General features: G+C 48.2%; 1 protein-coding gene across 2 annotated transcripts in view; it reads left to right on the forward strand.

Moving 5' to 3' along the window:
* Positions 1–13,760, forward strand: part of LOC134949262 (cytochrome P450 2C16-like) — an 81,348-nt gene that overhangs the window by 40,309 nt on the left and 27,279 nt on the right. For both annotated transcript variants that reach the window (XM_063937750.1, XM_063937749.1), the window contains exons 4-6: positions 9,475–9,635; positions 9,726–9,902; positions 13,380–13,521. In XM_063937750.1, coding sequence (XP_063793820.1) covers positions 9,475–9,635; positions 9,726–9,902; positions 13,380–13,521 — 480 coding nt within the window. The remainder of the gene's footprint in view (positions 1–9,474; positions 9,636–9,725; positions 9,903–13,379; positions 13,522–13,760) is intronic.

The following is a 13,760-nucleotide window of genomic DNA, read 5'->3' on the forward strand; positions in this document are numbered from 1 at the left end:
GATGCATCCTTGCATGTAACGCCTACTGCTGCTGGCACTGCTGTTGTTGCTGCTGGGAGTCGATGGTCATCCCAGAGGGGAAGTCGTAAGACCACTTTTACTACTTCCACCAAGCAATTGACTGTCCAACAGTCCTTTGCGAGGAAGATGAAATATCACAGCAGTCATCCTGCTGCAAAGCGGATAACTGAGGCCTTGGCATCCTGGGCGGTGAGAAACGTGGTTCCGGTATCCATCATTACTGCAGATCCAACTATAGACTTGTTTGAGGTACTGTGTCCCCGGTACCAAATACCATCTAGGTTCCATTTCTCTAGGCAGGCGATACCGAAAATGTACACAGACCTCTGAAAAAGACTCACCAGTGTCCTAAAAAATGCAGTTGTACCCAATGTCCACTTAACCACGGACATGTGGACAAGTGGAGCAGGGCAGACTCAGGACTATATGACTGTGACAGCCCACTGGGTAGATGTATGGACTCCCGCCGCAAGAACAGCAGCGGCGGCACCAGTAGCAGCATCTCGCAAAAGCCAACTCTTTCCTAGGCAGGCTACGCTTTGTATCACCGCTTTCCAGAATACGCACACAGCTAAAAACCTCTTACAGCAACTGAGGAAGATCATCGCAGAATGGCTTACCCCAATTGGACTCTCCTGTGGATTTGTGGCATCGGACAACGCCAGCAATATTGTGTGTGCATTAAATATGGGCAAATTCCAGCACGTCCCATGTTTTGCACATACCTTGAATTTGGTGGTGCAGAATTATTTAAAAAACGAGAGGGGCGTGCAAGAGATGCTGTCGGTGGCCAGAAGAATTGCGGCACACTTTCGGCGTACAGGCACCACGTACAGAAGACTGGAGCACCACCAAAAACGCAAAAATTCAAAATTTTTCAAAAAATTCAAAAACCAAAAATTCTGAACACCTCACACCTCACAATATTATTTTTAGCCCTAAAATTTGCACCGAGGTCGCTGGATGACTAAGCTAAGCGACCCAAGTGGCCGGCACAAACACCTGGCCCATCTAGGAGTGGCACTGCAGTGTCAGACAGGATGGCACTTAAAAAAATTGGCCCCAAACAGCACATGATGCAAAGAAATAGAAAAAGAGGTGCACTGTGGTCACTGGATGGCTAAGCTAAGCGACACAAACACCTCAATATCACAGGAATTATTCATTCTAATCAATGGTATTATTGGTCCAAATCACTGTGTCACAATCCTGACTGTAGGTTTTATATTTGGTGACTTACCCCTGCCATCTGTCCTGGATCCTGTGTCTTTTCACTCACGGAGTTAAACAGCTTGTCAGCACTGAGTTTTCCTGAGTTCTCTGCCTGAGAGGTAATAGTTAATTAGCTCCACCTGTGGTGATCTCCTGTGTGAGGCTGAATTCAGTAATCTGAACTTTAGGTCTAAAAGCCAGCATCCTGTGTTTTGCAGAAGTCCAGGCTTCAGTGTTCTCTCGGCCTGCTAGGCCTCATTCTACATCACAGCCTTGGCTAGAGTAGTCACATGACAGTGTCTGTTCACCTGACCCAGAGTTGTCCAATCCTCTGCCAGCCTGAGACTGTCTGCATCACCTAATCCTGCTCACCAATCATCAAGGACCAGGAAGTATAAATCAGGAGGCTGAGTTAGAATCTGGGCCAGTTCCTTGTGTCACACACAGCTATGTGTGAGCATTCTAGCTGAGCTCCCTAAGGTTGTAAGCTCCCGTATCTCAGTACCTCCGTGCTTCCAGCACCTCCGTGCCTCCGTGCTTCAGCACCTCCGTACCTCAGTACCTCCGTGTCCCAGTACCTCCGTGCCTCAGTACCTCAGTACCTCCATGCCTCAGTACCTCCGTGCTTCCAGCACCTCCGTGCTTCCGTGCCTCAGCACCTCCGTACCTCAGTACCTCCGTGCCTCAGTACCTCCGTGCCTCAGTACCTCCGTGCTTCCAGCACCTCCGTGCCTCAGTATCTCAGCACCTCCGTGCCTCAGTACCTCCGTGCTTCCAGCACCTCCGTGCCTCAGCACCTCCGTGCCTCCGTGCTTCAGCACCTCCGTGCTTCCAGCACCTCCGTGCTTCCAGCACCTCCGTGCCTCCGTGCCTCAGCACCTCCGTGCCTCTGCACCTCCGTGCTTCCAGCACCTCCGTGCCTTCAGCACCTCCGTGCCTCAGCACCTCCGTGCTTCCAGCACCTCCGTGCTTCCAGCACCTCCGTGCCTCAGTACCTCCGTGCTTCCAGCACCTCCGTGCCTCAGCACCTCCGTGCTTTAAGCACCTCCGTGCCTCAGTACCTCCGTGCCTCCGTGCCTCAGCACCTCCGTGCCTCAGCATCTCCGTGCTTCCAGCACCTCCGTGCCTCAGCATCTCCGTGCTTCCAGCACCTCCGTGCCTCAGCACCCCAGTGTCTCTACGCACCCCAGTGTCTCTATGCACCTCAGTGTCTCTACGCACCTCAGTGCCTCTACGCACCTCAGTGCCTCTACGCACCTCAGTGCCTCTACGCCCCTCAGTGCCTCTACGCGCCTCAGTGTCTCCAAGTACCTCAGTGTCTCCAGGTACCTCAGTGTCTCCAGGCGCCTCAGTGTCTCCAGGCGCCTCAGTGTCTCCAGGCACCTCAGTGTCTCCAGGTACCTCAGTGTCTCCAAGCATCAGTGTCCCCAAGCACCCTGTGCCCTTTAGCACAGTTGTACCTGTTATTCTTCACTGATTCATCAGCGCCTTTCCAGTTCTGTCTTTCAGGAGACCTTCAGCGCCCACACGTGCTTCCTGTCTGCCGACCTCATCCTGCATGAGGAGAACCTGGATTCGGCCATCTCTGCCGCGGTTCCTCTTCCCAGTCACCGGAAGAGACCCCGAGTCCACAACACTTCCAAACCAGGTCAGTGGTGGTATTCGTGTAGTCCTCCAGTCGCCCGCGCAGACTTCGCTAGCACCGGGTTCACAAAACCTTAGTCATGACAGTAGGAACTGGCCACATGGACCCGGCCGAAAGTGTTTGTCTGACGCAGGACCTCCTAAGCAATATTGCAGGACGCTTGGAAGGTCTGGAGTCGACTCAGCATCAATTGGCACAGTGTCTGCAGCGGAATTCTTTCTCCAGAGATTCTCTGACCTTCTGCTCTAAGACTCCTGACCAACTGCAGATTTTCTACCAGATGTTACTACAGTTACAAGAACTTTTGCCTAGTATTCTCTCTGTGTTGCCTGATCTCCTCAGGAATACTACGAACGTTGTTGATCCTGTTTTGTCCCATCCAGTTAAAAGAGTCTCTTCCTCTGCGCAAGGGAAAGTTTTTCATCAGAGCTATCCACGGCCCAAGCTCTCTGAAGCTGAACGTCAGCGGCGTAAGGAGCTACATCTCTGTCTTTACTGTGGAAATTCTGGTCATTTTGTTAAAGACTGCATTCTTCGCAAGCCAGGTAATAGTGACAAATCTCAGTATCATAGTGCTCATGTCTACAAGTCATCCACAGTATCCGATCCTTCTGCTGCTGACGGGGGTATCAAGAAGGCTACTCTTCTGAGAGAGACTCAAATTTATGACTGGGGTCCGGTGGTTAAAAGACCTTATCCCAAGTTGGGTGTCCAGAGAAGAATGTTCAAGCCATTTACAGTCACAGAGGAGCCCGTGTCCACAGCCCCAGGAGGGGCGTCTTCAGAGTGTCCAGCCCCAGGAGGGGCGTCTTCAGAGCGTCCAACCCCAGGAGGGGCATCTTCAGAGCGTCCAGCCCCAGGAGGGGCGTCTTCAGAGCGACCAGCCCCAGGAGGGGCGTCTTCAGAGCATCCAGCCCCAGGAGGGGCGTCTTCAGAGCGTCCAGCCCCAGTGAGGGGTTCAGAGCGTCCAGCCCCAGAGAGTCTTCAGAGTGCTGCCCAGCCAGAGAGTCTTCAGAGTGCTGCCCAGCCAGAGAGTCTTCAGAGTGCTGCCCAGCCAGAGAGTCTTCAGAGTGCTGCCCAGCCAGAGAGTCTTCAGAGTGCTGCCCAGCCAGAGAGTCTTCAGAGTGCTGCCCAGCCAGAGATTCTACAGAGTGCTGCCCAGCCAGAGATTCTACAGAGTGCTGCCCAGCCAGAGATTCTACAGAGTGCTGCCCAGCCAGAGATTCTACAGAGTGCTGCCCAGCCAGAGATTCTACAGAGTGCTGCCCAGCCAGAGATTCTACAGAGTGCTGCCCAGCCAGAGATTCTACAGAGTGCTGCCCAGCCAGAGATTCTACAGAGTGCTGCCCAGCCAGAGATTCTACAGAGTGCTGCCCAGCCCCGTGAAGAGGGGGCTCTTGCCTCAGCCCAGCCCCGTGAAGTGGGGGCTCTTGCCTCAGCCCAGCCCCGTGAAGAGGGGGCTCCTGCCTTAGTTCAGCCCCGTGAAGAAAGGGCTCAGTCCATTCCGGTTCCAGCCGGTCCAGCCATACTCCAGGCCCAGCCTGGTCAGTCCGTCCCGGTTCCAGCCGGTCCAGCAATACTCCAGGCCCTGCCTGGTCAGTCCGTCCCGGTTCCAGCCGGTCCAGCAATATTCCAGGCCCTGCCTGGTCAGTCCGTCCCGGTTCCAGCCGGTCCAGCAATACTCCAGGCCCTGCCTGGTCAGTCCGTCCCGGTTCCAGCCGGTCCAGCAATACTCCAGGCTCCGCCTGGTCAGTCCGTCCCGGTTCCAGCCGGTCCAGCAATACTCCAGGCTCCGCCTGGTCAGTCCGTCCCGGTTCCAGCCGGTCCAGCAATACTCCAGGACCAGCCTGGTCAGTCTCCTTTGGCTCCAGCCAATTCAAGTATCCTCGGATCCAATCCAGTCCTACTCGTCCAGCCAAAGCTTTCTTCAGTTTCATCCTCTAAGCTTTCGTCTGATGGTTTTCCACCTATTTACTTTGATGGAGATTTATTGCAATATGCCGCTCTGGTTGAACAATTTCTCTCTCGGATGGAGTCTGATCCTTCAGGTGCAGTAACTCCTTCCAACATTACTCGATATCTGTTCCTGGCATTCAGAGGAAGAGCTTTGGAGTGGGCCAACATGCTCTTTGAGAGTAATGATCCTGTGTTCCATGACTTACAGACTTTTAGTAACGCTGTAGTTAAAGAATTTAGTCCTAAACCTTTGGAATCTGCATCAACGAAGGTCCTAAATTCTTCTGTATGAATTTCTCAAGTTCCTCTAAGATTCAAGATGGGTGTCCGGAGTCCACCCTTGAAGAGGGGGATACTGTCACAATCCTGACTGTAGGTTTTATATTTGGTGACTTACCCCTGCCATCTGTCCTGGATCCTGTGTCTTTTCACTCACGGAGTTAAACAGCTTGTCAGCACTGAGTTTTCCTGAGTTCTCTGCCTGAGAGGTAATAGTTAATTAGCTCCACCTGTGGTGATCTCCTGTGTGAGGCTGAATTCAGTAATCTGAACTTTAGGTCTAAAAGCCAGCATCCTGTGTTTTGCAGAAGTCCAGGCTTCAGTGTTCTCTCGGCCTGCTAGGCCTCATTCTACATCACAGCCTTGGCTAGAGTAGTCACATGACAGTGTCTGTTCACCTGACCCAGAGTTGTCCAATCCTCTGCCAGCCTGAGACTGTCTGCATCACCTAATCCTGCTCACCAATCATCAAGGACCAGGAAGTATAAATCAGGAGGCTGAGTTAGAATCTGGGCCAGTTCCTTGTGTCACACACAGCTATGTGTGAGCATTCTAGCTGAGCTCCCTAAGGTTGTGATCTCCAGAGCTCCCGTATCTCAGTACCTCCGTGCTTCCAGCACCTCCGTGCCTCCGTGCTTCAGCACCTCCGTACCTCAGTACCTCCGTGTCCCAGTACCTCCGTGCCTCAGTACCTCAGTACCTCCATGCCTCAGTACCTCTGTGCTTCCAGCACCTCCGTGCCTCCGTGCTTCAGCACCTCCGTGCTTCCAGCACCTCCGTGCTTCCGTGCCTCAGCACCTCCGTACCTCAGTACCTCCGTGCCTCAGTACCTCAGTGCCTCAGTACCTCCGTGCTTCCAGCACCTCCGTGCCTCAGTATCTCAGCACCTCCGTGCCTCAGTACCTCCGTGCTTCCAGCACCTCCGTGCCTCAGCACCTCCGTGCCTCCGTGCTTCAGCACCTCCGTGCTTCCAGCACCTCCGTGCTTCCAGCACCTCCGTGCCTCCGTGCCTCAGCACCTCCGTGCCTCTGCACCTCCGTGCTTCCAGCACCTCCGTGCCTCCGTGCTTTCAGCACCTCCGTGCCTCAGCACCTCCGTGCTTCCAGCACCTCCGTGCCTCAGTACCTCCGTGCTTCCAGCACCTCCGTGCCTAAGCACCTCCGTGCTTTAAGCACCTCCGTGCCTCAGTACCTCCGTGCCTCCGTGCCTCAGCACCTCCGTGCCTCACCATCTCCGTGCTTCCAGCACCTCCGTGCCTCAGCATCTCCGTGCTTCCAGCACCTCCGTGCCTCAGCACCCCAGTGTCTCTACGCACCCCAGTGTCTCTACGCACCTCAGTGTCTCTACGCACCTCAGTGCCTCTATGCACCTCAGTGCCTCTACGCACCTCAGTGCCTCTACGCGCCTCAGTGTCTCCAAGTACCTCAGTGTCTCCAGGTACCTCAGTGTCTCCAGGTGCCTCAGTGTCTCCAGGCGCCTCAGTGTCTCCAGGCACCTCAGTGTCTCCAGGCACCTCAGTGTCTCCAGGTACCTCAGTGTCTCCAAGCATCAGTGTCCCCAAGCACCCTGTGCCCTTTAGCACAGTTGTACCTGTTATTCTTCACTGATTCATCAGCGCCTTTCCAGTTCTGTCTTTCAGGAGACCTTCAGCGCCCACACGTGCTTCCTGTCTGCCGACCTCATCCTGCATGAGGAGAACCTGGATTCGGCCATCTCTGCCGCGGTTCCTCTTCCCAGTCACCGGAAGAGACCCCGAGTCCACAACACTTCCAAACCAGGTCAGTGGTGGTATTCGTGTAGTCCTCCAGTCGCCCGCGCAGACTTCGCTAGCACCGGGTTCACAAAACCTTAGTCATGACACACTGGAAGAAAATTACAAAATCACATGAATTATTTGTTCTAATCAATGGTATTATTGGTCCAAATCACTGGAAGAAAATGACAAAATCACTGGAATTATTTGGCAAGATCACTGGAATTAATAATTATAAATCACTGATATTAATTGGTAAAATCTCGCTATCGCCTGCCCAGTGAAGTGGAATCTAGATGGGATTTTGTACCAGGGACACAATAACTTCATCAATTGTCTAAATCCCAATGCACTAATGGTGGAAAATGGGCGCATGTCTAACAGCGCACTGATTATACTGAGAACTGATTATACTGATCACTGATGATACTACGGAGAACTGACACTGAGCAGCGAGAACAGCACTGGACTATTGTACTGTAGTACACTGGTCACCACAATGCAGCACTGACACTGAGCACAGATATTAAGCCCTGATCAGGATACTAGAATTGACACGGTGCAGCAAGATAACACTATGGCCTACTGTACTGTACTACTGTATACTGGTGTTCACCACAATGCAGCATTGTACTACTATATGCTGGTCCCCACAATGCAGCAAAGATATTGAGCACTGATCCAGAGAATAGAACTGAGTCTGACACGGAGCTGCAAGATACAGCAATGGACAACTGTACTGTACTACTATATACTGGTGGTCATCACAATGCAGCACTGTACTACTATATACTGGTCCCCACAATGCAGCAAAGATATTGAGCACTGATCCGGAGAATAGAACTGAGTCTGACATGGAGCTGCAAGATACAGCAATGGACAAATGTACTGTACTACTATATACTGGTGGTCACCACAATGCAGCACTGTACTACTATATACTGGTCCCCACAATGCAGCACACTGAGCACAGATATTGAGCTTTTCAGGCAGAGAACATAGCTATGTCCTCTCCGCTCAATCGACAATGAACAAGTGAAAATGGCGGCAATGTGCTGCTCTTTATATGGAATCGCGTGAATCCGACAGCGGGATGATGACGTTTTTCCCCGTTCGGGTTTTGCGTCTTAGGCGGGAAGAACCGAGGCTGCCTCGGACCAGTGTAAAACACATGAAGTTCGGGGGATTTCGGATCTCGACGAACCGAACCCGCTCATCTCTAAAATAAATACATATGACTGGTGCACATATTGAAATGTAAATACTGTATACAAAAGTATAAAAGATATATATATATATATATATATATATATACACACAAACACATCTCTCAACCAATAAATCATGTAGCAGCACCTGATAATATTTTTAAAGCAACATACACAAAAATAAAAGAACATACTGTAAATAAATAATAAAACCAAAAAAAGAAATAAATAAGAAAGGTTTTTTTTTCACTTAAATTCTTGCAACGCGTTTCTCAATGCTCAGACCACTTCCTCAAGCAATGAATCAAAGGGTATGTTAATTCAATTCTCCAAAATCAGGATTTGTGGGCAGATCTTGTGTGGTTTCTCATTGCATATGCCCAGTATCAGAGAGTACACATATATTGGCCCTTCACTCACATTTCAATTTGTGGCTGAAGGAATGTTACAGGGTACATAAATATATATATATATATATATATATATATACATACATACATATACACATACACAGTTAATATTTATACACATATATAAATATATATATATATATATATATATATATATCCTTCCTCCCCCACACACCCCACATTCTGTGTCTCACTTTCTCCCACACACCCCACAGTCTGTCTCTCCCTAAAGACTCCATCTTGCATTCCCAGCTTCTCCACCCCATCCCAAAACCCTAGCTCAGTGTGCCTGTATCCCCTGACCAAGTCGCTCTTACTCGGGGAGAGACTCCACTGCGATCCCCAGTACCCATACCCAAACCCCGCACAGCAGTCATAACATCATGACGCAAATGCGTCATGCCGCTAAACTACGCTACTAAGCGGAGTACTATGAAAGGGATTAGGGGGGCAGTCAGGGACTCTGAAAAGTGCCACAGCGGATGTCCGTGCAGTCACACGGCTCGCCTGCCACTAGAAATGGCACTGCATGGCACCACTGGTGCCATAAGCTGCCCGATGGTGAGTGAGAAGCAGCAGTGATAGCACCTCCAACCATATAGGAATTAGGGGTCTATTTACTAAGCCTTGGATGGAGATAAAGTCTGTGGAGATAAAGTATCAGCCAGTCAGCTCCTAACTGTCATGTTACAGGCTGTGTTTAAAAAATTACAATTAGGAGCTGATTGGCTGGTACTTTATCTCCATCGACTTTATCTCCATACAAAGCTTAGTAAATAGATTTCTTAGGCTCAAAGTGCAGAGAATACCAACCAATCAACTTCCAAATGTCATTTTACAGGCAGTGCTAAAAAAAAAAAAACTTACAGAAGCTGATTGGATACCATTATGATTTCATAAAACACACATACAGAATAAATAATATATAAATATACATTAAAAAAAAAAGCAGATGACGACAAATTTTTACTTCCTCTTCTCTAATGACAGAACAGCCACTGGATCCAACATTCTATTTTGGCAAAGCTGTTTCAAATGTAATATGCTCTGTGGTATTTGGAGACCGGTTTGAGTATGAAGACAAAACTTTCCTCCGCCTACTAGGTCTCTTAAATGAAGTCTTTCAATTATTTAGCTCTGTATGGGGACAGGTAAGAAAATAATTGTGACCCAACAAAAAGTCCATGTTATTTTGAGATAACCACATTTTGCACACCTAGCATAACTTTATGTTTCTTTAGCTATATAACGTCTTTCCCAAAATTGTTGGAAAGATGCCAGGACCTCACCAGAAATTCTTCAAATCAATTGATGGAATACAGGAATTTATTGCCGAAAGGGTGAAAATGCACAAAGAGACATTTGATCCCAGTTCTCCGCGGGACTTCATTGACTGCTTCCTCATTAAGATAGAGCAGGTGAGTTCCAAATTTGCCAATCTTTGAAACAATTTTCCTGGCAATTTTTACAAACTTTTCTTACAGACATTTAGACATTGTTGTTTTAAAAAACTTTACTTGATCTTTTATTGTGTTATATTTAACTACTGTAAAGATCTGCTTGCAAACGAACAACTCTTCACACCAGTTGGCTTAATCAGATGTCTTCTTTTCTCATCACAAATGTTATACTGTATTTGTATACATGAGACAGCTTCCTGACACTAGATATGCCCCACCAGCCCAAGCTATCATCCAGCTGTTAGTCAGCAATGAAAGCCACGCCCACTGCATCCCATAATCCTTCTCTCCTTCACACGCTCCAGAGCAATCACACGCATGTAGTACAGCTGTGTGTAAAACCTCTCCTGTAGGAGAGAGCAGGATCTTTAACCCTGTCTGCCCCTTGTCCTAGGGAGTGAGTCCTGTTCTGGACATCAGAACACAGCAAAGCACCTTCTTTACCACACTATTAACGGACATTTTTTTTTTAAAGTTAACATTGGACATAACTTGCGTATCTATTTTTTTAGGAAGTCGAAGTGGTACTATCTAGAGGACATTACTTTGCACTCTGAGGTGCTCAGAGTAGCAATGGGTATTGATCACAGGGTCGACACTAATTAGGTCAAGAGTCATTAGGTCGACCACTATTGGTCAACAATGCAAAGGTCGACATGATGAAAATGTCAACACGGTCAAAAGGTCGACACTGAAAAAGGTTGACATGACAAATGATCAACACAACAAAAGGTCGACACAACATTTTTTCAATTTGGTGGCGTCGTTTTCACCATCACAGCACATGGAATCCCAATTACTGTACCATGTTCACTTGCCATGCTTCGGGCAAGGTGCCTCGCTCTGCTACCGCTGCAATCAGCACAGGTTATTATTACCAATCGTAGACCTTGTGGATGACAAAGTATGAAAAAATAGAAAAAAAATTATATATGTGTGTTGACCATTTGCACCTGTCGACCTTTTGTACCTGTTGGCCGTAAGCACTGTCGACCTTTTACAGGTTTACCTAATGACTATGTCAACCTAATGCATGTTAACCATTAGTGGTCGGCCTATTTACTGTCGCCCTAATTAAGGTGGAAATATCATCCAGATACCGTAACAACAATGTACTATAGTGAAAAGTCCTCATATTGGGGGTCATTCAGAGTTCTTCGCTCGCAAGCTGCTTTAAGCAGCTTTGCACACGCTAAGCCGCCGCCTACTGGGAGTGAATCTTAGATTATCAAAATTGCGAACGAAAGATTAGCAGAATTGCGAATAGACACTTCTTAGCAGTTTCTGAGTAGCTCCAGACTTACTCGGCATCTGCGATCAGTTCAGTCAGTTTCGTTCCTGGTTTGACGTCACAAACACACCCAACGTTCGCCCAGACACTCCTCCGTTTCTCCAGCCACTCCCGCGTTTTTCCCAGAAACGGTAGCGTTTTTTCGCACACACTCATAAAACGGCCTGTTTCCGCCCAGAAACACCCACTTCCTGTCAATCACATTACGATCACCAGAACGAAGAAAAAACCTCGTAATGCCGTGAGTAAAATACCTAACTGCATAGCAAATTTACTTGGCGCAGTCGCACTGCGGACATTGCGCATGCGCATTAGCGACTAATCGCTCCGTTGCGAGAAAAAAATAATGAGCGAACAACTCGGAATGACCCCCATTATCTGGTATTAGTCAATATATAAACACTGAAGCAAAATATATACAAGAATGAAGAAACAATTTATTGCAACTACTGTAAGTGATGCCAAAAACATACAACTGATAATAGTATTAATATACTCAACTTCAGTTTCAGGGTTCAAATGTCCTTTAATATTGATTTCTATCAGGAACCAATTAAGCTAATAGCTGACCAGAGAACCCCCAAATCACTGGTCCTTAGCACATATATATATCTAAGGTACTGTACAAACAAGTGTCATTGTTGAAAATGGAATGCGTTACTGTGCAGACTCCAAGTTGCTACTCCTCCATTCCCTGTACCAAGATGGCCACCGAGGCTACTACTGAGCATGTGCTGAGCCATCTTGTCACTGTGTGAGAGTGCCACAGTGGAAGTCAGTTGTATAAAAGGCAGAGAGACCTGCATTTAATAGTAATCCACAAAGTTTTTCAGTGTTCCAGCAACGCTACTTACATGCGCTTATTGGCTGGTGAGCTGTAAAACACCCCACTCTGCTCAATCTCCGTTTCATCTACCTCTGTGTATAACAGTGAGTACGGCTGTACCTGCTTTGTCTTCAATAAAATCACACCACTAGTTAAGTAACAGTGCTGCTTGAAGTTGTAAGGTAAGGCATTCGCTGGTGTGTATAGAAACTCTGCTACATCCTCATGCCTGTACATACATATTTCTAACAGTCATGTGTCTAGTGCAGATGTTGTATAAACTGTTGAGTACCAGACAATCTCATGCAATGTATAATATTTTAATTTACCCACCTCCTCCAACAAAGAAATTGCAGATATTTAAACATACAGTATTTAGATTTTCAATCCGAACCTTTCAGTATGAATCGTAGAAGTGTAGAAGTCGTTATTTGGCCATTTCCGCACTTCTGCACATGCTGCTGCACATATGCGCAAGGACTTAAACTGCGATCTCATACAAACATATGCAATCACATGCGATCGCATTCTAAGTCCCGGCAGGGGGCAGGGACGGGGCGTTTTATGTGCAACAAAGCGGCGTTTGGGCGGCCGTGCTCCAAAGAACGGAGGTGTGTTGGACCATTAAAGCAGGGAGCCATGGCAGCTGCGTGATGTCACACACAGCTGCTGTGACTCGAAACAAGACTGCCCAGCGACTGTGTTCGCAGTTAGACTGCAAAGGCAGGGTCAACCCTTAAGAAGCGAGCGCAGGGATGCACTCGCATTTCTAGGGGGGGGGGGGGACACAATATGTGGAGCAGCCTTGCCCTGTGCTGGGTGGCCCCCCACATGCTATAGAAATTAGTTGTAGTTTTGGGATTTCTTGCAAAACTACAACTCATGCTGAATTAGGCCCCGTGATCTTTAGCCACTCGTTCTTTAGTGCTGCAAGAACTTCCACAGTTTCTGACAGGCTTATAGTGTGGTGCGGACACCAAAGCTCCTGTGTTGCCTCAGTGTTCAAGGGGGGATTTCCGTAATCATTACAAGGGGGCGGCAGTACTGCCAGTTGTCAGCGCTAGACCCTCAGACTAGCAGAGGTATGAGGGGGCACAGTGCAGATAGCGGCAGCTGTGATTGATAACACCTGTGGCCGCCGCCTGTGTCATGTAGTAGATGGCTGTCTCTTTTAGAGACATCCTTAATTTTTTTGCTGGCATACTCAGCAGCGCCTTCTAGGCCCTGGTGCTCTGGTCACGTGCCCCCATAGCCCCCCACCTGTGGCCATGCATTCACTCTCCAAAAATGTTGACATGTTTTATTCCCATTTACACAGGAAAAAGATATACCTCATAGCGAATTTCACATGGAGGCAATCGTCAATACCACATTTGATTTGTTTGGTGCTGGTACTGAAACTGTTAGCACAACTCTACGTTACGGACTAATGATTCTCCTCAAACATCCCGATGTTGAAGGTTAGAGCTGTACTGGAAATGATAGAGATGTGTGCAGACTCCAGTGTTTTGGGTTTGGATCTAAATCACCTTTGTGTTTTTGTTTTGACCCTGGTTTCAGATTTCTTAAAATTTGACAGCTAAATCATGTAATTTGGACCTGTTTTTGTTCCCACAGTATTAGTAGTGTAACATCAATAACATTAATTTCCAGTGAAATCCAAAACACGCAAGATTCATATTTTACTGTAGATCCGATA

Source organism: Pseudophryne corroboree, chromosome 8 (genome assembly GCF_028390025.1).
Source record: "Pseudophryne corroboree isolate aPseCor3 chromosome 8, aPseCor3.hap2, whole genome shotgun sequence".
NCBI lineage: Eukaryota > Metazoa > Chordata > Amphibia > Anura > Myobatrachidae > Pseudophryne > Pseudophryne corroboree.